This window comes from Lates calcarifer, linkage group LG7_1 (assembly GCF_001640805.2).
Source record: "Lates calcarifer isolate ASB-BC8 linkage group LG7_1, TLL_Latcal_v3, whole genome shotgun sequence".
Taxonomy (NCBI): domain Eukaryota; kingdom Metazoa; phylum Chordata; class Actinopteri; family Centropomidae; genus Lates; species Lates calcarifer.
The window spans coordinates 6230365-6257547 of NC_066839.1; the positions used below are offsets into that span (position 1 = coordinate 6230365).

General features: G+C 41.8%; 3 protein-coding genes across 5 annotated transcripts in view; 2 read left to right on the top strand and 1 right to left on the bottom strand.

Annotated features, from left to right (window-relative positions):
• Window positions 1–10937, top strand: part of susd6 (sushi domain containing 6) — a 31459-nt gene extending 20522 nt beyond the window's left edge. For both annotated transcript variants that reach the window (XM_051071780.1, XM_018682557.2), the window contains 5 exons: window positions 5452–5646; window positions 5992–6186; window positions 6320–6458; window positions 7251–7732; window positions 8401–10937. In XM_051071780.1, the coding sequence (XP_050927737.1) occupies window positions 5452–5646; window positions 5992–6186; window positions 6320–6458; window positions 7251–7732; window positions 8401–8426 (1037 nt within the window). In that variant the 3' untranslated portion in view covers window positions 8427–10937. The remainder of the gene's footprint in view (window positions 1–5451; window positions 5647–5991; window positions 6187–6319; window positions 6459–7250; window positions 7733–8400) is intronic.
• Window positions 10938–11765: 828 nt separating this feature from the next.
• srsf5b (serine and arginine rich splicing factor 5b) lies at window positions 11766–18184 on the top strand. Of its 2 annotated transcripts, XM_018682560.2 has the most exons (8): window positions 11766–11922; window positions 12209–12353; window positions 13576–13646; window positions 13737–13850; window positions 14303–14375; window positions 15733–15806; window positions 15976–16083; window positions 16616–18184. In XM_018682560.2, the coding sequence occupies exons 2-8, from the start codon at window positions 12228–12230 to the stop codon at window positions 16929–16931; spliced, it is 882 nt and encodes a 293-aa protein (XP_018538076.1). In that variant the 5' UTR covers window positions 11766–11922; window positions 12209–12227; the 3' UTR covers window positions 16932–18184. The 2 variants fall into 2 exon arrangements, with proteins under 2 accessions (XP_018538076.1, XP_050927738.1); XM_051071781.1 differs by lacking the exons at window positions 15733–15806; window positions 15976–16083; window positions 16616–18184 and adding an exon at window positions 14726–15204.
• On the bottom strand, window positions 18052–22638 carry slc10a1 (solute carrier family 10 member 1). Its single transcript, XM_051071782.1, has 7 exons — window positions 22388–22638; window positions 22164–22262; window positions 21689–21801; window positions 19708–19912; window positions 19401–19579; window positions 18937–19136; window positions 18052–18438 (listed from the first exon to the last, which is right to left on the bottom strand). Exons 1-7 carry the CDS (start codon window positions 22607–22609, stop codon window positions 18377–18379), a joined length of 1080 nt encoding a protein of 359 aa, XP_050927739.1. The 5' UTR covers window positions 22610–22638; the 3' UTR covers window positions 18052–18376.
• Window positions 22639–27183: the final 4545 nt, after the last annotated feature.

The window sequence follows — 27183 nt, forward strand, 5'->3', positions numbered from 1 at the left end:
AAATCCATTCTCTTGAGCAAACTCCTCACATCAGACCAGTGGGAGAACAGCTTGTGTTTAACTGTGACTCATTCCCTTCATAAGCACAAAACATGGTGTGCTGAAATCCACTCTGGCATTGGTTAGTGCTTTAATCAGTTTTTTTCCTTGTGTGTGTGTGTGTGTGTGTGTTTGTGTGTTTTCAAAGCCAATATTCAATCTAGGCTGAGAGGGTGATGGAAAAAGGAGAGACAGCAAGGTTATATATCTTTACCACTCCACCATCTCTGGATACCGAACCAGGCGTTCATTCTTTCCTTTGACAGAGTCTCTCCGTTTGTGCTAGCCCAGCCCACAGTGTGGTATGTACTGTAGCAGCCTGCTGCCTCCTCTTCCCCATTGTTGTCGTACAGAGCCTCTCCCTAACACGCAGAGCTATTGGTCAACCTGCCAAGACATGTCTCTTTTTGGCTTGTAATTACTCTGGGCCACAGTGCTCCATGATGCTGACGTTTTTCTGCGCTCTCTGCGCTCTCTTCCCCTCTCCCCTTCCTCCCCCTCTCTTTCTCTTTATCGGATGATGAGTACATTTCCTGTCAGAATGTGTTTTTTCTGTTTCTCAGTTATTCTCTAGTAATTATTTTCTAACCTGACCTCACCACCTCTCCTTTCTGAATACTTGTAAAAATATATTTTTTTCTTCTTTTTAAACTTTTTTTTTTTTAATAGTTAAACTCAATTATTTGAAGTTGAATACATATTTGTCTCACATTCTTGTTGGAGGGTAGGCGCTGACTTCCTTTTGACAAGTCTAATCCCATGAGAGAATGAGTTGAAGTTAAATTTCAAGTTTTACAACCACTTTTTGACATTTCTTTATCTTTCCATAGCTTCTCTTCATTTTCACTTTCCAAGCTGACATCTGTTTGAGTTGCTCTATTCTCAAGGGGTGCAGTGTACAAGGAAATGGTGTGTGTGTGTGTGTGTGTGTGTGTGTGTGCGCATTTATGCATATCTAATCTATATTTGGTGTCCATGTTGTCAGATGGTACTAATATGCAATGTGTGTTAAAAAGCTTTGTTGTCATTTACTTGTCTGTCAATGGAATTATAGAATAATATAGTTTCAGCTCTAATACAATGAAACATCACGACATTAGGACTAGCATAGTAACAGAATCAGACACATATTGTTGTACTATCTATCAGCTGATGTCAGCTTTTAAAAGTGTTATTAGTATCAGTCCAGTGATGTTATTTTTACCACCAAGGAGGTTATGTCTGTTGGTTTGTTTGTTTATTCGTCAGCAGGATTACTCAAAAAGTACTGAACTGATTCATACCAAACCTGGTGGAGGGACGAGGCATGAGCCAGGGAAGAAGCCATTAAATTTTGGTGCAGATCTAGTTAAAGGAGCAGATCCAGGAATTTTTAAAATCACTTTCCTTATGTTGCGAGATGGGACATTTTTTGATATATTTGTCATTTTTTCAGGAAATAAGGTCTGTATCTTTTCAGAGATATTTATGATGTTAAGATCTATGAGTTTGTACAGTTTGGTGCAGATAAGAGCCAGACTGACGTGTGTAGGATTGTTTGGCTTTGACAGAGGTATGCGCTCTACTGAGTGCCACTCTAGATACAGTGAAACTAGTTCACTGTTGTGGACGTTTTGATCTTATCTCTAGTGTTTCATTTAGTACAGCAATTCATTTAAAAAAAAAAAACCCTTAATAAAAGAAACAGTATGTCTGAAAAGTTGCATTATCCAATGTGGGAGAAACTAGTACAAAACCATGTTGGTACATTGTAATAATATACCTGGTTGTGTGTGTGTTACAAGGCGGGTGAGGGCTTGCAGCAGAGTTTTCTGATGCCATCTAACCACACAGTCAGTGTAAGTGTCTTGTGTAAGTGCAGTAGGTGCAGATGACATTTGGAAAACTCTGATGATGGAACAAGCTGGTTTGGACAGGCTACAATGTTTTCCTTGCATGAGAGGGAGAGCCCGGTTTGTTGGGCTTCTGAAACAACCACAAGTTTCAAAATGGACCTTTTACTGGCTTCATGGTTCATTTAGACTGACCTGACTTCAATGACCTCTGTGACCCGATCTCTCCATAAGAATTAACCCATGACTGGGTAAAGCCTGACACTGTATCTGTGTCTTAGTGCTTTAAACCCCAGAATAATGCAGGGAGGTCTGTTGTGGGCTTGACAACAGCATAAACAACAGAGGATTTGCTTAAAGCTAGAGGAATAACTAGCTCTTCGTATTCTGTATTTAAAAAATCTTGTAAGACATTGTCACTCTTAAAGCCAGAATATGCTGCATTTTCTTCCTACTGAAGCTCATCCTCTGGTCTCTTTCCCTCCTCATTATTTTTTATCAAGCAGTACGTTTAATCACCGTAGCCTTGCAGAGTGTGGGGGAAGCTTTTGTTACAGTTAGGTTTTCAGGTACTGACAAGGTCTGGTGTTTTAAATACATGGTATGCAGCATGATTACAGAGTTTTTCATCGGTCTTTATTCAAGAATAACATGAATCAGCATATTTAAATGTGCCCAATCATTTGTGTTTGCACATGCCTTAATCTCTGAGACAGTCCTGCAAAGGTGAAAGCAGTTCAAAAGCCAAAGATGATGAATACCATTAACACTCATCAGTCTTCTACAGTTCTATTGACTCCCTTGCAGCGCTCCACAAAAGATTATAACAGCGGCTGCCGGCTGAAGGCTATTATCCTAAACTGCACCCCGAGGCCTTTTTTGTCCCCTGCTGCCTCCCAGCCTGGGGTCATCAATTCATCACCTTTACCACCTCCATTAGCACCATCTCCTCCTTAGAGAGCCTTTAGTTGCCCTGAAGCAGCTCAGCGAACAACTGCTCAGGTCACGGTGTCAAATGGCATCCTGAGATGTGGGTGTACGCAGATAGTGTTTCTATGTGTGAGATCAAGAGTATAGATGTGTTTGACATAGATATTTAAGACTACATTAATGTACAGACCATGTGCATGTTGTACCCTATTAAACAACCATTCAGCTTGTTTCTGAGACATTAAGCCTGGTTGTTTGTCATGGCTGAATGCTGGTAATCACTGTCAAGGCATTGCTCTCTACATATACAGCTAAACCACATTAATATACAGAATATAACTCTAAAAATGGCAAACATTCAATGGTTAATTTAGCTTCTCAAACATGAGGAATTTCTGCTTTTTTGTCCTACATCATAGTTAATTAGATGTACTTTGGTTTTAGACTCTTTGTGGGACAAAACAAGTAATTTGATAATGTCACTTTGGCTTTCTGTAGACCAAATGATTAATTGATTGCTGAAAATAATCAGCAGTTTAATCAGTGATGAAAGTATTTTGTGATTGAGAAAGATAGAACTTGAGAACGCTGTAAGCCAGCTGCAACATCTACAGTAGTTTCACATCTATAGCTTTATAGTAACCAGGTGTTAACTCCATGTTTTGTTCCTCTTGAGCACACATACCAAATCTGTCCCCAGCTGAATTCAATAACACACCCTTTGGTATTACATGACTTAGTCCTGGGAGTGTCTTTGTTTGTGGGTGTTGACTTTGTTGCTGTGTGTGTGTGTGTGTGTGTGTGTGTGTGTGTGTGTGTGTGTGAATAGGCGCTCGCACCATTTGAGTGTTTGCATTTAATCTTGTGCTGCCAGCTTAGAGCGGTGTTTCTCCCCAGAGATTAGAGGATGTTAGAGGCACTGCTGTGGAAATAGTCTCTCTTTCAATCTCTAAACAGACACAGAGGCAAGACAAAGTGGCTGTTTGCAGTGTTGGTGTGTTTGTTTATGTCAAGCAAGTGATAAGGCATGGCAATACACCATGGCCAATATGATTTTATAAATACTCAGACCAGGGATTAAATAATGAGCCATATGGTCATTAGTGTTGATGGTCATTATGTTATTAATGTTCTTTATTGTGGGGGTGTTTTTAAATGTACTTATGTTGGCTCCATGTTACTGAGAAAAATTGTTGCACATCATTTAATTCCATTTAATGAATCAAACAGTTAAGAAGACAGATTTGATTTATATATTATAGCCCAAAGGGGTTTTAAGTGTTCAGTGTGGTACTGAAAAATATTCCACTGAAGCCAAGCCCAGATTCTTGCATAACCACTTCACAGATTAATCAGATCAGTAGTAATAAAACTGGGTTGTTGGTATCTATGATTTCCACAGAACTTGGGTTAGTAGTTATACTGGAAGTGAAGTCATCCCCCTGTTGTCGTGTCTCAGTTTACACAGGTGCTGCAATGTTATGTCAGATTGTGGATTTAGGTTCTCTGCTCTCGCCAGATTGCAGCTCCAAACATGTCTGTATATTATGTGTGAACAGTGTTTGGAGCTGTGGTGGGAGTGCAGCACAAATTCAGATAATTTACTCTCTCCCAGCAATGAAACACACACTCACACACACACAGACAAGAAGCTGGCGTGACATTGCAACATCTTAGCCGGAGCATGGGAAGGTGGATCAAAGTACAATTAACTTTAGGTCTTCTGCCTCATCTTGACTTTATTGGCTGGCTTAGAGCTTCAAGTCTGTCATTAGAGCCAAGTAAACGAGCCTCGCTGAAGATCCCGTCTCACCGCCTGAGAGATAGACCGGTCTTGGCGTGGGATGAAGACAGTTTAATGAGTGGGAGATAATCGAGAGAAATTAGATCTATATGGAGCTCCTTGTGACATTTTAATCCACTGTAGATATTCTCTGTACTGCGCAGCGTGGCTTTCTCTACCTAACTTCATGTTGACACAGTGCTTCTCCCATGCCTGTGTAAAATGCAGCCTAGTTTCAAGTAACAATACCTCTGAGCTTTAATTATCAGCTCAGCCTGTCAACCTGACAGTTTGCCTGTGAAAAGTTGTTTGACCCAGTGGCAGCTGCCTGTGGAGGAGACCAGCAGACCGTTCATGTCAGTGTAATGACAGAACAGCACAGTATTCCAAAAGCCCTACATTAATGTAAAACTGAAATTTTACAGTCACTATTATTAGGTCCTCCATTAGACGTTGATGGAGCCAGCCATAACAAACACACTATTAGTGACTGTAAACATTAGGTTTATTTGACATAATATTGGTACATCATAATTCTCAGAACCAGGCCACATTTGAGACAAATTGTCCTTGTTTCCCAGCAGGCCAAAATTGAAAATTAAGATGCTACATATCCTGTCTAGAGGCAGTCTCAGCTCCACTAAGGTTACTTACACACCTTATAATTACCTTGTTACCTTACATTATTAAAATATGGTTCAGAATCCCTGTTTGCCTGCAGCTGGTAGTTCCTTACATAAGCAGCAAAAAAATGATCATGAGTCCAGCCTAGAGCCAGAGGAAGGAGCCTTATATCTGAGTTTTGTCCGTGTCCCTTTAAGCAAACCAAGTAATTCTCATTCTCTTCTCTCGTTTCTGTGTCCTCAGGTTGTGTGCGGCCGCCCGGCGTGCAGCACGGAGACCTGCTGAACCAGACCGAAGCTAACCGAGGATCTTTTCCTCCGGGCACCCTGCTGACCTATGGCTGTGAGCCCGGCTACACAGCAGATGGACCCACCACCATCATTTGTATGAGTTCTGGAGCCTGGTCCCATCAACCACCACGCTGCATCAGAAACAATGGTGAGCAGGATACACTAATATGTACACGTGACAATCACAAGCACACACATTATGACTGGTCATGTCCTTTTTTTCCTCTCTCACTTCCCAAAGACAGCTTTATCAACTTCTGCTTTTAACACACATGACTGCATCAAAACTGAAATATCACATTGGTTCAGTAGCATATGATATCACACAAACAGTGAGGTTGTCCTTGAGAGACAGCAGGGAAACATAACAGGAAACCACAGGAATCAAACTCCAACCACAGGTAGAAATTACGGCCAAATACATTTTCTGTACACAACAACAACCATGATTGTTAAAAAATCTATCGCCTCTTTTTCTTCTTCTTCTTCTCAGTGTGTTCGCCCCCCACTGAACCAGAGAACGGAGGCTACCGCTGTCACCCATCTCCCTGCCACCGCCTCACCCAGAGGACCGTCATTGAGTACTTCTGCGACGAGGGCTATGCTCTGAAGGGAGACTACAAGTTCCTCACCTGCCAGAATGGCGAGTGGGACGGCCCCATGCAGATCAGCTGCCGACTAACACAAGGTCTTTCACCTCAGCTTCCATGCAACGTGTCTTTGTTTGTAATCAAACACAATCTCATGCAGGAAATGCAGAATCACTGAACCACATTCTCACTTCCTCTCTTTTTCTCTTTCTCTTTGCTTGTGCCCCTCAGACAAAGAGCCAAGTTCTCCGCTGGGTATACCGGCTCTTTCTATTGTGGCATCCACAGCTAGTTCTGTGGCACTCATCCTGCTTTTAGTGGTGTTGTTTGTTCTTGTACAGCCAAAACTCAAGTCCTTCCATCACAGCAGGTAAGACACACACACGTTACTATATTCTCACACCATATATATGCCAAACCTTGAACTTCACCATACCTGGATTGCATTGTCAGACTAAATTTCATGAATATTGTCAAATTAACTGATGACAATAACTGTTGACCAGTGAGAACAGTGCTTGGCGCTGGACTAAAGAGCTCAAAAATGTTGAAAGGAATTTTTTCTTATCAGCCTTTCACTTCTTAAGCAACCTGCCGTTGCCAGGAACTCTTTTGTTTACTCTTGAGGAACACTGGCCTTTTTATTTTTAGTGCTGTAAAACTACCTCCCACTTTGTCACAAATTAACACATGATTGTGCCCCTCATTCTTTCCAAGGACACACCTACTGTTCAGATGTTTTGGTTGAAACCAGTTACTTAAAGTTGCTTGCATAAAGTGGCAACCAGTTTTACAAGTTTGCATTTTTTTAAATACCTGAGAAATGAAAGTAAAAGTAGGAAAAAAGAAGTTAATCCCATCACAGTCACTGACCGTGTCTGCTGTGGCTCTGTGATAAAAAGGCCAGAACGATTTGATCTAATGCTCATTGGCACTCTTGTTGATTGTGTAGTGGGCCTGAGGGCTTAGTGCAGCCTGCTATAAAGGGATTGTACAGTCAACACTAATCACCTCCACTCAGAGGTTCTGCTGTGGCACGCAACACACATGACTGCATCACGCCTTTCAACCTTAGCCTGGTGTCACGATCCACCTTGCCCACACTTGTCTTTCTGTCTGACTCATTCTCTCTTTGTCGTTTCCCCCCCTCTCCATCCATCAGGAGGGAGCAGGGAGTCTCAGGCCAGGCCAGTTCCATCATGGTGGAGGGTGTCCAGGTGACACTTCCCTCCTATGAGGAGGCTGTATATGGAAGTGGCGGACCCTGCGGTGCTTCCGGTCCTCCTCCTTCTCCGCCTCCTCCACCAGCTCCGGAGTCACGAGTCCCCATTGTGCTCTCTGAGGGGCTTCCTCAGGGGGCCACAGGAGGCCAAGGCCCCAGCAGAACCCGCCACCACAGAGACTTAGACTTCTGTCTCCCATCCACCTCCTCCTCATCATCCTTCTCCTCCCGCCGTCACGCAGAGACGGTGCTGGTTCATCAGGCCCCCTCCTCCTCCTCCTCCTCCTCCTCTTCTTCATCATCATGGGCTAGAGAGCACCCTGGGGGTGCATGCGCAGGCCCCCTACCTCTCCGTAGAGACTCTGAGAGCAGCGACCAGAACAGTCTGCTCTCTGTCACCTCTACGGATGAATTTTCTGATGGTAAGAGGGAAAAGTCTGTGTAATTATACATACATAGAAAGATATATTAGGTGCAAATACTCGATAGTGATAAAGCAGTTCCCTTAAGTTTGTTATTTTAAAGAATTATAACCAAGGGATGTATTAAGCAGAACAGTTAATGGCTTAAAAATAAACTTTGGTGGACAAATAATGTGCACTGCAATGTCATGTCACTTACCTTACCCAGCTACATGCTATGAGCAGATATCAGCCAGTTTATCAGTGTAGCTCAAATAACAAGACACACAAAGTCATTCAGACGTTTTCCTCGGTTGCCAAGGACTAGTGAAGACAAAAAACACCTGTCCAGAGTGATTTTATTGGCCAACAAAATCAATACTTTTTAATAGAAATGTCAACCCATTTCCAATGTTATTTATTGTATGGACTCCGGTACCGCTGGAGACATTCAGTAAAGACACAAGAGCAAGTTTAATTCAAAACTTTAACTCTCTGTATTGGATAAAGTTTGTAATTAAGCATAAACGTACATTTAAATCAGTTGACACTGAAATGTTTCAGGTGATGGAATGGATTGCTACTTTAGAAGTACTAATACTGTGACTGTGTGGTGGCTAGAGCGCTGCACCAAACACAACTCTATAGCCTCTGCTCTACTCTAATATGTCTGCTCTGTTTCCCTGCAGATATTCCCCTGTTGAAGGAAGCTTGAAGCCTGCCAGCCCGCTATCAGCATCAGCAGGAGAGCCCCTCTTTCTCTATCTCTCACTGCTGACCAGGACTGACTGTGGCTGTCAACCTACTTCCCCCAACCCCCCCACCAACCCACCCACCCTTAGCAGCCAGCAGAGAAAAAGACTGGAACTATGCCCCATTCCCCCATTGCAACCTCTTCTTCTACCATTGCTACCCATGCAGAGCAAAGCCAACAGCCAATACTCACTGCACCACCAGCAGTGATGGAGCACCACTGGACCCAGCTACTGGATCAAACTAAAGACAAGTCAGACAAACAGAGTGGTGCCAGCTCAACATAAATCCTGTAGATCCTATGTATATGAGTAAATCATGCATACTGAGTCAAGGTTGTGTACTATAGGCTATGTATCACCATACACTTGCCTCCTCCCAGGTGTAGTTCTCTATCTTAACATTGCTCGCAATCGAGACACGTCGACTCTGTCTAGGATTGCTGCAGATAAAAAAAAAGAAAAGAAAAGAAAATAACTTGTGATGTTTGCCCCTGACGCTGCGGCGCTCAGAATCAGAATCGTCTTCCCGCTGTACTTGAAAAAGTTGTGAGTGACGGGCTGGGTTTTCGCGGCCCTCTTTGTGAATGCTGCATGTTGTTTTTAGTTATTGCTGTCACAGCACAGTGGCCCACTCTGAATGAAGCATGAAGCCTCCTCTCTCTGTCTTTCTCTCTCTCTCTCTCTCTCTCTCTCTCCAGCTGTCTAGCTATCTGTGTATCCGGTCGGCGTCCAGCATATGGATTAGTGGGATTGCGAACCACTTCACGAGAGCTAAAAGCAGGGTGCAGCATTTTACGAAGCACCATATCACAACTATTTAAAAAAACTGCTCCTTTCTTTTCTGTTGCCAGCTGCACCCAGTATCTGGAAGGTGCTGCTTCTGTCGCATGAGTGGGATTGATTGGTGTCTTGGTTTCAGGACTGTGCTGCACATCTTAGTTGTATAAGAGGGAGACATGATGTCACATTTTGTCTGTAAGCTTAGGAGAGGGGTTGTCTTTGAACATGGTGACTGGGCACATGACTTAACTTTAAGGTTGTTTGTGTTTAATTCTCTTCCCACTGTATTTATTGTTTGGCGTGTGTGTGTGTGTGTGTGTGTGTGGCTCATGAGTTGTTGAATCTGAGTGCATGTGTGTGTGTCAGCTAGGCAGGAGAGGACATGTCCTCATATGGATAGGCTTTCGATACAGCCATTTCCTGATTCGCCTCTCTTCAGATTAGAGGCTAGCTTCACAATGTCCCTGTCTTTCACCATAGGAAAAAATCCCTCCCAGCGTTGAATAAGTCACATGAACAGACCAGCGTCACTTCAGGCAACGAGTCCACTACACAATGTGTGTATTATTCATGCACTCTCAAGCTAGAATATTTATCATTTTCCACTGAATGGCTGGAAAACACAAGTCTCCTTAAGAGGAACTGGCTCTCGCCCGCCTCTACACCGAACTGAAGACTCTCTCCACTCTTGTGCATTATCGACACAACTGCAACTGGTTGCAGTGGAATAATAATAATAATAAAAGTATTTTGTTCTATAGCACCCCACCCCCGCCAAATACACTCACTCACCCTCCCTTTCTAATGCCAAGCGCAAATTTAAGAGAGAATCATGTTATTTTGTTAGAAGTCATCCATCCTGTTTTCATTGCCACTTGAAAAGCTTTTGGCGGTTGAGCTGGTCACCGTGGAAACAGCATGACTCAGATGGATTCTGAGAATTACTTTTTGAGCTTAGAAAAAAAAAAAAAAAAAACAAGACAAAACACAAAGACCTGTCTGAATTTCTATTCTCAGTTTTATTTGGCATTTGTGGCTGTCTGTCATTGTCAACGGCTACATTATTAATGCAAACAGAATGTTGCCTTAGACTTGTACATTTTCTTTCTTTTTTTTTTGATGTATAATCTTAAGCCTCCGCGTTGGTTGCTTTACAGTATTGCAACATGTTCTGTTTTCCTAATGGCCTTACTCTGTTCTTTTCTATTCTATGCATAAAACTGTCTTTGTGTATTTATCAATGAGTTTACTTTTGTTGTGTTTTGGGCACGACTGAACGAATGTCCATCCTTCTCTGTCCTCCCCTTTGCTTTTTCAGCTACTGTGATGATGATGATGATGATGATGATGATGATGATGATGATGATGAACCTATAAGCACCTATATTTCACTATTCCTTTGCTTCTCTTTTGCTATAAGGCATTAAAATATTATGGGATTGAAAAGAAAAAAAACTGAAATTAACTTTGCGTTCAGAAGCACTGTTGTACGGTGTCGCTTCCCATGAAAAATAACAGGTTTAAAAAAGAAGTACACATCCTGATTCTTAGTTTCGATGCTTTCAGCTTTGGTTTTTCCTCTGTACATGGCAGTGGGTGTGAAGATAGTAATTTAATATTTGTATAAAGTTTAATTTAATTTTACAGTGTGTATATAACTTTCTAATTAAAGCTTTCTTTTGAATGTGGAAGACGATGTGTCATTTATTTAAGATCATGTCCCCTGTGTTACTGTGTAATTCTTACTCTAACATAAAGTAGACATTTTCAGACTGAAAGTCAGGTCTACATCCAGTGTCAAAGACATTCCCAGCATCTATCAACCATGACAGTGCGTTTCCACTTTTATTAGTAAAAAAAACTGTGATCCATTTTCCTTTGGATTAGATCCTGGAAGATCTGAACCACGGAAATCCCTCTCCTAGCTGACGTTCCAGCACTATGTAGCCAGTGATAAAAATAATAGTTTTTTAGCTAATTCTAGTGTGCCTAAGGTACTGTATATGGTAGTACATTAGTCTCATATTAACTTGGGATACTCTTCTCTTCTGAGATTACTATAAAACCCCGCAATAAAGTAGTACCATCACTTCAAAATCAAGTCAATCATTTACCAATCTAAAGTGGAAGTTAGTGTAGTTCTGGGCAAAGGTAGCTTTTGTGTTGTATCATTTATAACTGATTCATAACTGCTTCTTGGATTATGCTGCTGTGTTTGATTAGTCGTCAGAATGACCTCCGTGCAGACTTAAGCACCCTGTAAAGCTGCAGTATCTTCAATAGTACCCCCTAAAACCACTTTCATATGTTTGAACTGTATGAAAAAATATGCTTTCAGGCTAAAAATGTGGTTTATTATTATGCCCTTTGTCCTGCTGCTGTACAAAATACAGTTATTCCTCTTTGTATAAGTATTATTGTGTTTGACTGACACCTAGTGGTCAGATTTTAAAACTGCACTCTTCGGCTGTTCAGTGACGTCATGTCCGGAAACCCATTCGCCACACTTCGGTTTTTTTCGTGTTCCGCAGTGTCAACCTCGTCCGTCGTGCGTCACCTGGGTCCGCGCTTTCCTTCCCCCTCCCCGAACAGCGGAGGCTCCATTTTGTTTGATTCGGGATTTTGCGGTCACTGTCGACAGCTAGCTAAAACAGTTACCACCAACACTACCCGAAGGTATGTTTACACACATCTGTAATGCCGTATAATGTCAACGTTTCAATTCTTGTTAGGATTACCGTTTACTGTCGTGTGCAGGTGTCGTTGGGTTTAAATTAGCTACCAACAAGGACTGGTTCATTTTGGTAGCAAGGCCCTGAAGTTACGGATTCCTGGTTAGCCTAGCTTGCTACCAAAATCACACCGGCCTGGTAACATAAATAGGTCACGTAGTTATTTAGCGTAAATATGCTATATTAGCCAAATCTTAAAGCACAAGTTAATGTGTACCACCCGTTTGCAGGAACACCTCCAGCATCAACATGAGTGGGTGTCGTATTTTCATCGGCCGACTCAGCCCCTCGGCTAGAGAGAAGGACGTGGAGAGGTTCTTCAAAGGCTACGGCCGCATCCGAGATATCGACCTCAAGAGGGGCTTTGGGTTCGTGGTAAGTCACGTAACGCTACAAATAAACAGGTCACGACAGCTCTCATCTATATGCAGAGAATGTCCCAAAACTACATTTAAAGATCCGTCAATTTACACTAATCTTTACAGCATCAGAATCTTGTATGTCTTAATGAGTCATCTTGGCGTATATGCACAGTGGATATCAAGTTATTATTAATTTAAGATCTGCCCTTTGTTCATCATCACCTTTGCTGACACACCCGCTCAGTAAAACAGTCAGCAGATTGTCTGTGATCCAGCTCAAAATCAATAATTTTTTGAATGAAGTCTTGCTTGGTGGGGTTTCTGCAAGACGTTTACCAGTCTGTGAGCCTTGATCTCATACATATATATATATATATACACACACACACACACACACACACACACAGTGTTGAGTCAAGTTAGTCAATCGGCAGAGAAGCAATTGGTATCCATTTTGACAACTGAATAATAACTCCAGTCAAATGTTTGATACCAAAAACCTGTCAAATGTAAGAAATACATGTTATTTAACATCATGATAGTAAACAGAAAATCTGTAACTTAACAAAACATTTGAAGATGTCAGTTTTGGCATTTTATAGGCAAAACTGTCAATCATTTAATCGTAAATATAGTTGGCAGGTTAATTGCTAAAAAAAATAATGTTATATGATAATTGCAGCCCTAGATGATTTTCTTGTTGGGAAACTATTTCACCTCTCCTTAAATGTAATTTTTTTTAGTTAAAATGAATAAAATGCACTTTTTGGCTCTTCTACTTTATAATCTATAATGTCAAAGCAAGGGTGTGCTTTTAGAAGGTTTCACAAAAAACATCTCATTCACACACATCGTGTTCAGAGCCTTTGCTGTGGTGCTGTATACTTGAGTTTGGTTGCATCCTGTTTGCTGATTATCCTTGAGATATCTGTAAACTACTGATGCATGTAAACTGCTGTTGATGGACACTGTTGTGCTGCAGTGCAATGCACAAAGGAAATGTATGAAGTTAAATTTGTAGTTGATGGTGAAGCAGCTCTAGGAACAGTATGTAATGGGGACATGGCAGTTTTCTGCTTGGTCTGTGCTTTTTAAAGCTAAGGATAGGAAGGTTGCGCTTGCATATTTTAAAATAGTTTGGCACTGTTCTCCTCACATATTTAAGTATGGTATGTAGTAGGTGTTAAAAAGGTCCGGATGTTTTAAATTAAAGTTGTAAATGTTGTTAACTGTAGGAGTTTGATGACCCCAGAGACGCTGAAGATGCAGTGTATGAGCTTGATGGCAAAGAGCTGTGCAATGAAAGGTAGGAATTTCTCCTGTGGTAAACATAAAATATAAATAAACTGTACTTTTCCACGCTAAGTTCTGTCAAAAATCTTTCTTTTAATTTTAGGGTGACCATTGAGCACGCCCGTGTTCGTCTGCGAGGTGGCCGCGGCAGAGGTGGCAGCGGTGGAGGAGGGCGTTTCTCTGATCGCTATGGCCGAGGCTCCCAAAACAGTCGGAGGTAAGATTTCTACACCACCCTCAGTTCTGGAAATAAAAGGTCACTTCCTCTAATGATGGTAGATAAGTTGTATTTGCTTTCATTCAAACAAGAAAGGAACATATGTAAATTAGTAGCCGTATAAGTGCACTGTGTGAATAGCTCAGTTTAAACACTGGTGAAAGTCAATAGTCAGATTATTGCAATCCATGTTTATAACGTAGTGGGCATTGATGTTTCTCATTTCAAATGATGTGAAGTAGCTTAATTAGGATGTGATAAATGACCTATAAGGTGGAAATGTTCAACACTTTACAATACATGTGCTCATTGCATTTTAAAGATCCTTGATATTCATTAGCCTTGGTATTGGCACGTAGCTAATGAGTGCTCTTAGGCTCTGTGCTAAAGTCTGTGACTCAGATATACAATGTTACCATTCAATTGATTGAGTTGGTTTTTCTTTGTTTCAGTCGAAACCCTCCTCCGATGCGCACTGAGAACCGCCTGATTGTGGAGAATTTGTCCTCTCGCGTCAGCTGGCAGGTTAGTATCGACACATGACACACACAGCCTCTAACAGCTGCAGCACCACAAATGTTGTCACCTCCAACAGTCTGCCTCCAACAATATACACATACATGTCAGAAGTGATGCTAAAAAACAACATAGAGACTCTGTTTCTGAAATTAAATCAATAATAATAGATTTAAGAGACTCGCTAATATTTATTAATAATCTATATGATCCCAAATTGTTCTATCAGAATCATCGCTCTTATCAATCTGCATTTCATGCAGTTTAGTTATAAGTCAAAGAGCAGTAAGAACAACAAAACACTTAAATCTGTTCCTGTTTTCAAATTTTAACCAATTCTTCACCCCTTTATTTGCCAGCCTGACTGTTGTGTCATAAGGAAGAGCTCGCTTATGGTGGAGTTAACCCCTTCTGGGTCCTTCTGTCTGGGTTGAGCCTGTGGTGTCAGCCAGTCTGTCCTACTCCTAGTTGACGCCTGCTGGTCATGTGAGCGCTCGCTCCACACTAGAGGCGCTGGCGGCCCCTTCACTCACTCGCAACGCCTGGTGTGTGGTTGAGAGCGAGAGAGAGGAAACAGAGAGTTGGCAGAGAGAAAGGAGAGGAAAGAGCGAGAGTCGATGGTGATGGTGGTGGCGTATTGATCGATGGTTCGTTAATTTGAGGGGCTTCGATCGATCGATATCCCCCCTCCCTTCCCCCCTGTGGTGTTCCCGCACATCGCGAGCGAGAGAGAGAGTGTGAATTCCTCCCAGGTGCCCATGGATATAATCTGCTGTTATCCCGAGGTTATGGTGGGCTCGGAGAGCCTGCGGCCCACCCCAAAGGGTTTCGCTCTCAGGTAGTAGTTTCCTCTCTTCCACCCTGTTCACTCTCTTTACTGAGGCGGGGTGCCGAGACGGGGGCGGTCCCGGCGCGGAGCCCTGTGCCCTCCTTGCCAGGGAAAATGGGGCTCTTTGTGCCAAATGCTGCCCAGGCGGCGCCACTGCAGTTCAGTTCATGCAGATGGTGTTCATCTCTCTGTAGTTGTAATGAGCAGTGGGTCCAAGAATCTCAAAGCTGTTGCAAATACTCAGCCTGTCCAGTAATGGCACTCACCAGAATTTGTTTATCTAAATTGGCACACATACCTTTTTATGCTTTTTATTTCTTTCTTTTTATTTTTATAAAACGCATGTTGTCGAGGATGGGCTGATGGAACATGGTCTTTGAGGTTCTTGGACTCATCCTCCTTATCTGCAGTAGCCTGTGTAGTCCTCTCAGAGAATCTAACCATCTCTCTTTTTGGGTAAATCAGTCCTGTTTTATGTCTCAGCCTGTGCTTGTGTCCAGAGCCCCTCCGTAAGTTGACTGATGTGTATATGTGTAGGACCTGAAAGATTTCATGAGACAAGCTGGAGAGGTGACATTCGCAGACGCACATCGCCCCAAGCTCAACGAAGGGTAAGTACGTTATTTCTGTCAGTGTTATCTGACTAATGAATGCCAGACAGTGAATCCTGTGTGTATCATATCAATTTTACATTTGCAATTTGGGGAAAATTACCCTCCAATTCATGTCAAAAACTGTGACTAAGATTCCAGATAACAGCGTCTTGTGTTGTTTTTTCAGGGTTGTTGAGTTTGCCTCTTACAGCGACTTGAAAAACGCCCTTGAGAAACTGTCTGGAAAGGAAATCAATGGCAGGAAAATCAAGCTCATAGAGGCAGCCAAGAAGAGGTGAGTTGTCTGCTAGAACCTCCATTGACAATAAAAAAAAAGAAAGAAATCAATACATATTAGAGAAGTCAGCTGATGTAGCTGATGCATTCCTTTTTACCCAGGATTAGTGCAGACAATGGTTTCCACTTGCAGCTCTCGCTGCCTTTTTATTCACAATAGCAGCAAACTGTTACCAAGATAACTTCATCCAGCATCAACAAATGTATAGATTTTTGATTTCTGTGCCACTTAGGCACTTTAGAGAAAAGCACTTAACAGTTATTCTTACCCCTCAAGAGTAAGGAAGTCCTCCTCATACCAGTATCCAGCAGGGTTGACTTTGATTGTTTGAATCACATGTCCACAGTCAGACTGTTAATCTTGGTTATTTTTTGTTATTTTATTTATATATACAGTTCTCTAAAAATGTATACCTTACTATACCTTAAAACTCTGGCAGCCATAATGTGTGTTGCTGTGCTAAATATATATATAAATAAATAAGTATGTGTGTCTTATCCTAATGTTTCCCTTTTTTTTCCTTTCCCAGGTCAAGAAGTCGTTCCCGGTCTGAAAGCTCTTCTCGCTCACGGTCTCGTTCCCGTGGTCGCTCTCCGTCACGCTCCCCTAGACGCTCTCGCAGCCCCGCCAAGGCCCACAACCGTTCCCGCTCCCGCAGTGGTTCTCCTGGCGGCGGCGCTTCATCCCCGACCCCCAAATCAAAGGAGCCGACCAAACGCTCCTCCAAGACGAGCAAGTCGGCCACCCCGCCCTCCCCTCCACCCGCTCAGAGAGCTTCTGTCTCTCGCTCCCGCTCTCGTTCGCGCTCCCGCTCTCGTTCCCCCTCTACCGACAGCCAGCGCTAAGAGCTGTGTGTTAAGTCTGATGGGAATCAACAGTAGAAACAACTTGTTTCAGCAGTAGAATCAGCTTGGAGGAGTTGGCACACTGGAGCTCCCATGAACCCCTCTGAAAGCCAAGAGGAGAGTTTCCTCAAGCGAAGTTTGGTTTTTCCTGTCTGGATTTTTCTCATCACTCTCATCAAGTTTTTCACATTAAACACGTAGATACATCGTCAGACAGGAAATAGTGATATTGTCATTATTGGACATTTAAATTAAATAACATTAATTGAAGACAGCAGATTCACAGTGTTGCTGTTTGTGTCGTTATCCTAAAGTATGGACCCATATGTATGTCCACCCTCCGTGACTCCTCACCTCTGCGTTTATTCATCCAACAAGGCTGCAGGTCCAGCGCTGCTGTGCCATCACCTCTTCTCACTAAAACACCGAAATGCCCGAGTGAACCAGCGTCTAGATTTCACTGGCATCGGGCTCGAGAGTCATTTATCTCTACACTCTAAACTCTTCAAGTGGGAATCTGTATTTTTCAGCAGTTAACGGGATGCTTTTGATAAGTCACGTGACCACTTTCTTTACTTCTTGTGATACTTTTGCTCGTAGGTGGGAGAATTTTTAATCACTCTCCACATTTTTTGTCCTTATCACTCATGTTTTCCAAGCCCCCTTTTTTCCCCCTGACCTACTGTACCTACCACAGCTGCTGTGTGTGATCTGTATAACTTTGGATGCTTGCATGTGCTTTTGTTTGATTAAAATTAAGAATCTTATTATTATATTAATACTTAATTTGTTCTCCATAATTACGACTGACATTGGCAGCTTCAGTATCAAGAACACTTGTGTACAATTAAGCACATTGTTCCACCAGTTAAACAACTGTACAATAAATTAACTTAATTTCATGGATTACAGTTTCTTGCAGTGACTGTTAAACTTATTTTGTTGGGAGATGAGGATAACTCTTTGATTTCAACTCTTCAAGCATTGTACTGAATGTTATTTGATCTTTCTGGTTTAAGGGTTTTGTGTACAGCATTTGAGAATTTTGTTTTGCATTAAGTGTACAAATGTAATTCCAAGAGAACTTTTGTTGGTACTGTGACTGGTGTTACTGTGGTTCAAATTAACATGTAGACAAGAGTTTGAAAAATACAACATTTTTTTACATAAGGATTTTATTTTCAGTGAAAAATATGATGGACGTTTGTATGCTGTAGGAAGACGATGAACTCAATAAAAGCATTTTAACTAAATCGTGATTTCTTCATCAGTACTTGGCAGTTCAGAATATACTTAAATACTCAGAAATTACTTGGCACAAAATGGCCCTGCAGATATACATGCGTTTTCAATTAGAGCAGGAGCCATCATGGCCTCCACTGGGCTTTCGTCAACAGGAGTTCACAGTACTGGAAGAAATTCAGGAGATGTTTGAGGCCTGTCCATCATACCGTCCCCTCACACAGCTCTTTGGGCTTGTCTTCGGTGGTTGCTGGCTGGTATGTGTCTGCAGGTTATGACAGCAAAGTGGGTTGAAATAGGAAGCAGATTACAAGTGAACAGGGTTGTATTGATGGTGGGAATAATTGTACCCAACATCCTAATATTGGGAATTAAAAGTTTATATCCAATGATTAGTTGAATCTCAAAATTGTCAGGTCATTTTACTGAATCAAGTAAACAATCACAATCTACTTCAAGCAAACAAATTATTCATACAGTGCACAAAGTTCAACCAAAACGAAACATAATTTACCACCAAACAGTTCCACCTGTTTTCCCACACCCTAACGATGCCCAGTCCCTAATGATGCAAACCTGTTTCCTCTCTCTCTGATTGAGCAGCTGATCTGCCCCCAACAACCAAAACAGACCAGGGCACACAGGTTGGGCTGACTCTCATAAATGTCACTCATAATGTCACATCCTGTGTATTCAACCCTGACAAATTAATAGAAACACTTGAGTGAAATACTGATGGTAAAAACCCTGGTGCTGGTTTTACCTTTCTGTTTTCGTGTGAACCACTGGTGACACCTGAACACCACGATGAGCATGGACGCCTCTATCAGCTGGAAGGACGCGTAGACCAAGGGGAACAGAAACAGAGAGCCAACCACTGTAGGGGGAAAGGCTATCTTCAGTATGGTGGAGCACAGCTGGATGTTCTGACAGCCTGTTTCCATAGCGACAGTCCTCCTCTCCCTAGTGGGGGGGTGGGCGACAGATTTATTCATAAGTCATGGATACATAAAGAAAGACTCATGGCTCTTTATTCCCTGACATGACTAATACCACAGGTTACACTATCCATTAGAGCTTGAATTTAACCAAGTAATGGTACCATTTTATTAAGGCTTTTTTTTTTTGGGGGGGGGGGGGGGGGGTCCAGCTGCCAAATATATTAGATTAACCAGTGATAGAACCATTAATTACAGCTTTTAAATGGTCCCCGACCGCCTGACTTACGACTGGTTGAGTCTGAAGATTGAGGAGATGATGTATCCGAAGGAGTAGCCAATGAGAGGCATGAGCGCCCCGATGGCCATCAGAGGAGGAGACAGCACCATCAGGATGGAATCTCCGATCCCAATGCTCGAGAGGATGCCGATCACTATGACGGCAATCATCAGTATCAAGAGGCCGACCTGGAAACAGCAGGACAGGAAGCAAATCAGACTTTATTAGAACAAAACAACAAAAGCAACATTTAACCCCGTTTGAGTGACGTTTGCTAGAAACCACAGTAGAAAACACAGGTTTTACTATCTATTACCTTTGTGATGGTCTTGGCGTACTGCGGCCTGTAGTAGTTGATGAGGATGCCGATTCCGCAGGGTATGAGGATCATGAACAATGATATAATGATGTCGACGTAGGGCACGGCGTTCTGCAGGTTAGTGAAACCCTGACAGTAGAGGTAGAGCAACAGGGGCATCATGCCCAGAGCCAGCACAGTGGAGCAGGAAGTCATCACAATACTAAGGGGAAGAGAGGGATGAAAGGGCTCATTAGCTGATGGTATGAAATGTGACGTCCAGTCCTGTGCAAACTTACAGGGTGGAATCTGGGACCAAAATTGATTTTTCCAACAGAAATTCACAAAATTTCAACCAGCACAACCTATTATTTGTGGCTCCCAGAGAATTAATGTAACCCCCCTGACTCTTCTTGTAGAACCACAATGCTCAAAACTTCCCCTTGACCTATATGTTTGAAACAGGTGGCAAAATATTCCTGAAATTTACAGTGGATGTTCATGAAATATCTTCTGTCTGACTCTCATAGGTGTGATGAAAACTGAAGCCTCCAGGGGCCGCTGGTGAGGCTTTGGACTTGTTAATTGTATGTTAAATATTTTCTGCCAGCCATTTTACAGTATATAAGGTTTATGAAACCTCATGCTGCCCTGTTATAGAACAGTAGCTGTTAAACTACATGCTACAGTCACCTTTTTATACTCTAGTAATTCATTCTGTAAGAGGTTGTTGCGGTTAAAGCTGATTGTGCCTGGGCATTTGGGAATGCAAACATGTTGTGACTTGTTCATTTTCTAGTGTTGAAACAAAAATAGGTGAAGTTATCTATGATATTGAAGGGTTGTTAACATCAAATTATTCTCTCTTTTTCAAGTATTTTGTCAAATGGTGCAAAATTACAGCATGAATTGTGTATTATGGCTGAAATAACCTGTTTTTTAATCAGTAGTTTTCATCTGTTTTAGTCATTAGTGCCTTCATTAATGCCACCAGTCACGCTGTCAGTTTATGCTTCAGAGCTGTACGCCAGATAAGGTCCTCAGAAATCAGATAGAGCAGGAATGTCCTGAGCAACACGCCACAATAATGTACACACCTTTGTGGAGGAGAGACCTGATGAGGTGAAGGACCCAGCGGTTGAAAGTAAAGGGGTTCGTTATCACGTTATTATGATCATAATGTGACAGAGTGGTGATGCCCGGCAGGTCATTCAACTCTAATAATGACAGGAATCATGCCACTGGTAATCAGACTACAGGATGTTCTCTGATTAGTACAATGTCATTGATTGCACCTGCATGAAAACAAGAGGTGGCACATGGGACGAGGTTGTTGAACTTTTTCTTAAAGGGGCAGTTCAAGAAAATCTGAGACTTTAAGTCATGTGTCTATTATTGGGTGCTAAGTTCCAATAAAACTGTTCACAATGAGGTCTGTGGATTATATAGAGAAAGTGTAAGATATTTCAATACCTTGGCACATAAAACCAAGAAATATCTGCATGGGTGCAGACTTGTGATCACATTGTGATCAGTCCCCACGCCTGAAGGAACTGAAGGCTGAGGGGACATTCAGCTGTCAAACACTGCAGGGTATGACTTAATTCATCATTTGTTGGAGACGCTTCTTCAAGAGAGACGATCTCCATCCTGATGTGGAGGCACAGGGCTGCTGACAATCATTGTCATCTCACATATTCACCAGTCTATCCAGTCAACAAAATCGCTCTCATTTATTTAATGTAAAATGCAAAGTGTCCTCTGCCACCTGAATGTGGATGCCATTCAAAAAGTAATTTGGGATGACTGTCATTGGCATAAGCTACTCAAGTGCACTAGTTTTATCAGAAACCCATGATAATATTGTGATGTAATTTCTTAATCTGCTACTGAGCTCAAAAAAGGTTCAGTTACGGTGTTCACTTGGACTTTAATCACTTCAGATTTTATTTTTGGAGCATATTTCGTGGTCAACACAACAAATAGGTCCTGTCTGTACCTGAGGTTCATGTCCCCCTGCAGAGCCAGAGCCAGGATGTTGGAGACACTTCCTCCAGGGCAGCAGCCACAGATCAAAACCACCACAGCCGTCATTTCAGCCAGCTGGAACGCCTACAGCATGAAATGATAAACACATCTCACTGATACCAGTGTCTGTTACTGATAACAGTGTCTGATAGTGATATCAGGATGGTCTGAGGGTAGAAAACCATGTGAACAAATAAATCAAATATATATAATTAATAGCTCACACGAGATACGTACCACGTTTTCTGAGTTCAGGGCAGCCACCAACAATTATTCTCATTGTTGGTTAATTTATTGGTAATTTGTGATTAATCAATGATTTGTTTAGCATATAAAATATCAGAAAAATACTGAGAAAATACTACATTCTTTCAGACCACAGGAGGCCTCACATGCTTCCTGAATAGCAAAATAAAGTGTTAGCAATCTAAGTGCCAGAACTAAACAGTAATACTAAACTTAGCTAAGCAGAAGGCTGTAAGAGGCATGACGCCGTACTGGGCCAACGCTGCTATCGCCACCCCTTTAGGCTTCACTATATGACCCTGGAAAGAAAGGAAAAGATGTTTTAGTATAAAAATGACTATAAAGACTGTATGTATCCATTGTGAACAGAAATAGTACACATTATACTGATGATTGTATAGGAACAGAGTGTTTCTGAAGTCACCTTGATCTTGGACACCTCCATGGTGCATCCCAGTGAAACCATGGTGATGAATAAGACAATTATCAGAAGTATGTTGATGGTTTTGTCCATTACTGGGGACATGATACCCATGTGAACAGAGCTGGTGTTAGCAGCCGTCATATTGAACGAGAAACTGTTGTTGTGTTGCCACAAATCTGGATCAGAAAACCAATCGTCCATGTAGTCCATGGTGTTTTCCATGCTGGAGCCGCACACGAGGTACTGGAATGGTAATCTTAAAACACAAACAGATAGATACAGTATTAGACAAAGAGAAAAGTAAGAAGATAGATTGTGTTCCAGGAGACAAGGCAGCGATTTTAATGTCATGAAATATTTCCTCAAGTTTCCTCATCCATCACTCATGCACAGCTCTTCAGCTGCTCTTGATTCTCGTGATTCTCCAATCAGATAAAATATTCAGAGCATGACAAGAGTTAAGCTGCCAGGAAAAGACAAGCAAAAATCAGTGACAGGCTGAGAACGAACTCTAATCACCTTGTTTAATAGACAGAGGAGAGTCAGCTTGTTGAAGGAAACCTCTCAGAAGTTTGACAGAAGCTTCACACAAGCAGCAGAGAGAGACAACACTGGTGCAGCTCTGGACAGTGCATACACACAATCCTCCGAAGAAATAACCAGCCCATGAAATCAGATGCTTTTATAGCCTATGTATATAATGGGATGGTACTACATATTGTTTTCTGTGACGTGTTTATTGTCCCTGGCAGAAAGGTCGCTGTTGTGTTGATAAGCTTGCTCAATTTTCAGTGATCAGTGATCATAGTGAGCATAATCTTTTAGTTCATAGTACACATTATATAATCCAGAGAACCTTTAACCTAATATTCCATGTGCAGCTTTACAGTTTGAAACATATTAGCAGCAGCTGTTAAGTACTGTACATACAGTGTGTAGCCTGCTGTTAGAGGCTGTTTAAAGTGATCACAATAAGCTGTTTCCAAATAGATCTGCGTCATGTCCACCTGTTCCTTGCGCATATATAATTTTACATTGCATGAGTTGTTTAAAACCTTCTGACGATGCAAAGATGCCACATTTCTGCAGAGAGTCACTCAAATCTCTTCAGTCTGAGCATGAGGAAAAACACGCCACATTTTGCTTTTTTTCAGACCTCACTCTCACTCCTTTGTGCTTCTGTGCCATATTTACCTGCATCTCCAGAGTTGACAACCACACCCTCCCTACTGGCATGCTCACATGCTGTGTGCAGACAAATTACTTTCACAGGATTTCTCATATCTATTTTGCACCCATAAAAAGAAACACAAATTAAAAAAAAAAGAGGCTAAAATACAAAAGAGCTTCAAAAATGTGTCTGGCAACTATAGACTGACTTCTTGGTTCTTGTGAAGGTGAGAATTGCACACCTTTTTTTTTTTTTTTTTTAGAAAACCCACACGATGGATTTTTCCACACAAAAACATTAATACCTGTTTCAAGTGTAAATCTGACAGATATATTTGAAGCTATATTTCATACATTGTTTCACCTGTTGGGCCCGAGGTTCCTCCTCCTTGTCTTTCCTCTCTTCTCTTCTCTCTGAGGCAATATCAAGTTCTTGTGTGTTGCCACTGTCTTGTTTGTCAATCATAAATCACACATGAAGGCTAGTGGTTGTGCAGAAGTGCCATCTAGTGCACAGTTGACTGAACAGTTGAAAAGACTGAATAAATTTACTAATGTCCAATAAATATGACAGTTTTTGATAAGATCAGAAAGTGTATTTGTGTTATAGTGTGTCACTGCTGACCCAGTTTTGATCATTTTAATAAAACATCATTCAGATTATGGGCACAATGTTGCTCAGTAGCTAAAGACTGGAACCAACTTGTCACCAAGTCTTAATTTATTTCACTATGTGTTTCTGAGAATCTATCGGACACATTTGAAGTGAATTATTATTTTTTTTAAATGTTGACTTTCAGTAATCCTCTCTGGGGTAAATTTGTGTCTGGAAGAGCGGACATCTGCACCGTGGAAATCTCAGAGGAAGAGCCTGCGAACGTTCCCCGAAGCTCTTTGAATGCTTTCTGTCTGACTTGTTTACTATAGTAACTGCACTGAGTCACAGAGAAGAAGAGAAGAATATCTAAATTGTCATCTCAGTCCTGTGAGAGTATAATTCATGTTGTTTGTGTCTTATCTGCTACGACTCTGACTCTCTTTTTAAAATTACAAGTTTAGAAGTAAGGCAAAGGTCAAAAAGATTCAACCACAACATTGCCATCAGGCTGCATGTTTCACAATAGAAAACCATTGTAGCTGTTTTGTTTTTACTGATGCCTAACCAATAGAAACACTTACTTCCTAGATTGTGGGCTACTGTTTATAGGAAGTTAACTTAAAATGACCATTTGGTGCTGAAAAATGTCTCAGAATTCATCAAGAGCAAAGCGTTAAAAACACAAATGTATGATCCTTCATTAGGAGTAAACAGCTTTGCTTTACAGCTTAGTAAACTCTTGATGTTATCATCACGCTTGTTGGCGACAGCACTCTGGCTAGCAAAGCAGATTAGCTTTTGCCAAGAAACAAACTCATACAGTTCACAGATTGTTACTCCAAAGCTCGTGCCAAGGTTCTTGATGGCTCTCACGTGCTGGGCGATCATGCTGTCGCCGACAAAACTGACAAAATCATCTACAGAGGAAAATGAATGAAAGAGGAAGCTCCTCATGTATGTAGCTCTGTGTCAGCCACAGAGAAGCTCCTGCTTACATTTATATTTACTGATTTGGCAGATGCTTTTATTCGAAGCAACTTACAAGTGAGGGACACTCAAACTTCAGTGTAGTAGGAGACCCTGATGTATGCAATAAGTACTAAATCTGTTCAAAAAGACTAAGTACAAGGAGATCAGGTATAGAAATTCACAGTAAGTGTGTGTTAGGAATTTGATCTGGGCCAGTGAAGGTCAGTGAACAGCGGCGAGACATGTGACCTTTTATGTTGAAAACCAGACATGAAGCCACATTCTGGATCATCTGTAAGGGTCTGACCAGGATCACTATGATCACTGTTACTGTCTTGTATGTTTAAAGTCTGTTCAAATAAACACAATTGTAACTTGACAAGTACTTCAGCATGTGGGGGTTGCAGGGGACCAAGGTAATATTTGTCCCCATACAGACAAAAAACTAAGCAACATCAGTACCCACACTGTAAATATCTGAGGACTCCATGGTGGAAGTACTGCGCTGACTGCAGTCTGTTTGACCCATTGGTGAATAATCATGATGAGTCATAACGAGTTGATTGAAAGTTAAATATGTAAATAAGTTTCTATAGTGAAACAATACACCCTGGATTTGTCTTCCTCTGTGGTTATAACAAAACAAAGATGAATAAGGCTGGTTTATTTCTATAGCACCTTTCAACAATTAAAACTCTCTCTCTTTTTAAAGTTTCTTATGCCTTTATTTGATAGCTACAGTGACGACAGACAGGAAATGTGGGAAAGAGAGTTGGGGAATGACATGACATATAAGGCTTGACTATCAAATCTCCCCAGCATTAGTGTGTTTTGAAACAAACCGTCTCATTGTGGTTATTATCTATGTGGTTGCTTTGTGTCTTTTTGTGTCTCCGTGGTAGTTTTTCATCTCTTTGTGGTACTTTTTTTGTCTCTTTCTATTCATTTTGTATCTCTTTGTAGTTGTGCCGTGTCTCTCTTTACTTGTTTGATTGACTTTGCAACAACAGTTTATGAACTGCTTTGGAAACTACACTATGCTCATTCAGGGCACTTTACTATCAGAGTGAAACTACTCTACCCTTGATCTGATGATATATCTGACTGTGCACCCCCCTCCCTCCCCTCTCTTTTATAAGTCATGCAATAACAACAATGGCAAGAACAAAAAAAAATCTCTTATGGTGACTGCATACTGGGGCCCTCGGTGTAGTCTGCAATATGCTGGAAGGGGACAAAAGGAGGGCATTTTAATGGTTTAACAGGCTGGCCATGTAAGGACATAGGGGGAGGGGATGGAGTCTCTGCCTGGGCTGATCAGCCTCTGCAACTATAATTACAGCCCATCGCTTCACATGCCTGGATATTTTACTACGTGCCACAGCTAATCAATGTTTGAGCTGCAGGCAGCCTCAATATTATGGGCTGAAATGGTGCTAAAACACTTCAGAACTCAGCTCAGGCCTGTGGGGAATAGCATTAAGGGTGTGGCAAGAAGGCAGATGAGAAAAATCTCAGTTTCTGTGAGCCCTGCCTCCTTATCACATTTTTCCTGTAACATTACCCATCCCTTGGGTTAATTTAAATGTGATTGTAGTACACAAACATAGCTAGATGCTTTCTCGCTGTCATCCATGAAGACGGAAAGGCTTCACTGCAGCGGATGCATTATTAAAGCACGGCCTTATTGTGTTCTCGTCCTTTAAATAGGCTATACAGTTACCAGCCATATTTCTGGGTGACCCTGTTTGGTTCTGCCGCTGCAGGACATACACAGTGCAATTCTATAAAATGGTAGATGAGGGGTAAAATCAGGAGAGAGGACTGGAAACAGAGGCTAAGACAGAATGGGGGGATGATCCAGATCAGCTTAAAGGTAGAGAAAGAGATGGTTAGGATGAAGGTCAGTGCAGGTCTGGAGCCCTGTTTCCGCTGGGAGGGTGATGGAGGGCAGGGTGTCGCCTACAGCTGCTGTGGCCTCTTGACCTGCTGGGAGAATGGATGAGGCTGCTCCCAGCTTGTTTTTTACACACTGACTGATCTACTGTCCACAGCGCCA